Source organism: Filicampus tigris, chromosome 1, assembly GCF_054856515.1.
Source record: "Filicampus tigris isolate MCC_2025a chromosome 1, RoL_Ftig_1.0, whole genome shotgun sequence".
Classification (NCBI taxonomy): domain Eukaryota; kingdom Metazoa; phylum Chordata; class Actinopteri; order Syngnathiformes; family Syngnathidae; genus Filicampus; species Filicampus tigris.
Window position 1 is genome coordinate 37,614,851 of NC_141217.1, and position 2,500 is coordinate 37,617,350.

General features: G+C 42.2%; 1 protein-coding gene across 1 annotated transcript in view; it reads right to left on the reverse strand.

Moving 5' to 3' along the window:
- The window catches only part of hoxc10a (homeobox C10a), a 3,721-nt gene extending 3,532 nt beyond the window's left edge, over nt 1–189 (reverse strand). The window contains exon 1 of the mRNA XM_086045209.1: nt 1–189. This exon is cut by the window's left edge and continues 573 nt beyond it. Coding sequence (XP_085901335.1) covers nt 1–142 — 142 coding nt within the window. The 5' untranslated portion in view covers nt 143–189.
- Nucleotides 190–2,500: the final 2,311 nt, after the last annotated feature.

Genomic DNA, 2,500 nt, shown 5'->3' on the forward strand with positions numbered 1-2,500 from the left:
CCCCGGAGTAGCCGTAGTCCGAGGCGGCGTGAACGAACATCCCGGGCCCGCCGGAGTAAGCGTCACTCCTGTAAGATGATGATCCTCCCATCAAGGACTCCATCAGGAAGTTGCCAGCCGCTACGTTATTGGGACATGCCATGTTTGAGCCCCACTAGTGGATCCTTCCGACACAATAAGGACAGTAGGATGCTGACATCTTTTGGGGAGGAGGGGGGTGCCAAAAATATATCAGCAACATAATTATGGATGCTAGGAGACGTGGTCATGTGATTTTCAAGACCAATAGCGTCGTGGAAGTGGCCTTGATGCTCCAGACTGCCGTGACGTCAGCGCGGTCAAGTTGGGAAGGGTGAGGCGTTTTGGGTGGAGCACGAGCGACACCCAGTGGCCGCGGTGTGGTTCAGCACGGCGAGGCAAGGCAGCGGGCCTGCAGCCAAACAAAGGCGGACAGCCCCGGCTCACAGCAATTGCAGCTTGCACAGCAACTCAACGTGGCTTTTAATGCCAATTTTTAGCATTCAAGTTCAAAACATGAGCTTTTCCCAAAGATGCACCGTGCTTTCAAAAGACAACAGAATCGGAACCAGCGCGATGGACACGGCCAGTCGACGTTGCCAGTTTGTTTGTTTGTTCGTTTTTTTTGCTTGTTTTTTTTTGCCACCAAAATGACGAGGTAAGAATCGATCTTGAGGGAAAATGAGCGAGCTATCTGCAGGCTGGCTTTCTTCAAATGTCAAATCACAAGAAGATTTGATATTTCTGTTTAGCTACTTGGCCTACTTCCTATTCGCAGGGAGGCGCCTGCTCGTGTTAAGTAAGCATACCAACAATTCAGTACTTATCCGAATGTATTCCTTATTCCATTTCCGTATGTAGCACCAAATGACAATGATAATTATCAATTATTATTGTCAATTACATCGACTAGTTGTTTTTTTTTTTTTTGCTGTTTTTTTTGTTTTTGTTTTACGTTTGTTTGTTTTTTTTTACAACTGGAATTGAACCACGGCAACACTCGACTTTGTTGTTTGATGAACAAACGAATGGTGGCTACCCCACCATATGTACCACTGCATTATTATCTTAAGATAATTTTCATAATTACTATGATGAGTTATCTTGGGAAATAAAGTAGCACAATTGCTTATTGTGTTGTTCGTTTAACACACAATTTTACAAAGTCATAAATAATCCAAACAACACATTAAATAATTGAGCCACTCGTAGTATTTTTGTTGAGCAATGTCCTTTCAAATTGACGGGCATTTTATACTGTACTTTTGAGTCATCTTTTTTTTTATCTTTTTTTTTTACAGCCGCTGGGAATTCTAAATAAATATATACAGTGAGACTGTGACTGTTGTAATGTTGTTCTATTTAAAATTTCACATGAACTCGTGTTAACATGCATGTGTTCTTTTCTTTCGTTTGAGTCCAAATGACAAAGCAGCGAATCCTGAGTGCGAAACGTTTTAGTAGCGATTTGTCGACACACAAGTGTGGTGACGCCCCGCTGCTCGAGATGAGTCCAACATGTTCAACAATGTGTTGAGCACATGATACCACGCAGGCACCAAAACGACGTCCCCGTCGTCGGTGGACTATATTTGCAAACTTCCACAATTGGTCGTACGCACGTAAATAGTTCCAGAAGAGTTGAAAGCAAATCGAGGATGGTACGACAAAAGTGTCCAAGTCATATTCGAACACAGCAGCAGACAGAAACTTGATGCTTCAAATGTACTTTGTGTACACCGACCTGACGACGCTAAACATGAGCTTTGTGAAATAAATGACAGTAAGAAAAAATGTATTTTGTCTTACTTTCGTGTGTGTTCGCGCGCGCGCGCGCGTGTGCCTGTGTGTGTGCGTGAAGCTGAAACTAATCACAACGTGCCATACAGACAAATTCACACTGCTTGTGGTGAATTGAGACAGAAATAACCCTCAATCACAAATAAAATAAAACACCCACAGAGTACGCATTCACGCATGTACAGTGCACAAACACGCACTTCTAGACATCTTCTCATTGCCTGCAAGCTCTAACTAAATATAAAGATGACAAGAACGGGGGGTAGGCGAAATTGAGGAGCAGGATCAAGTGAAGAAAAGACGAATTCTGGAATGTAACACATGACGGTCAAGTTGTGTGATTCTTCACACTTGAGCTCTACATGAGACACTGCCCACGCTCAAGTGTGTGCGTACGCGTGTGTGTCTGAGTGGGAGGGACTTTTTTTTCTTCTTCCCCTATTTGATTTAAATGAAATGCTTTTGAAGGCAACAGTTGAAACAAAGTCTACGGCAAACACATTCCTACCGACTAGACACACAATGGAATCATATACATACACATACATATTACAGACATCATTATCATGGAGTACATATACACCATAGATAGATAGATAGATAGTTAGATGGATGGATAAAATAATTCACAATTGACTTCCATTTCTAATTTTAATGGGATTCAAATTGTAGAATAAGACAT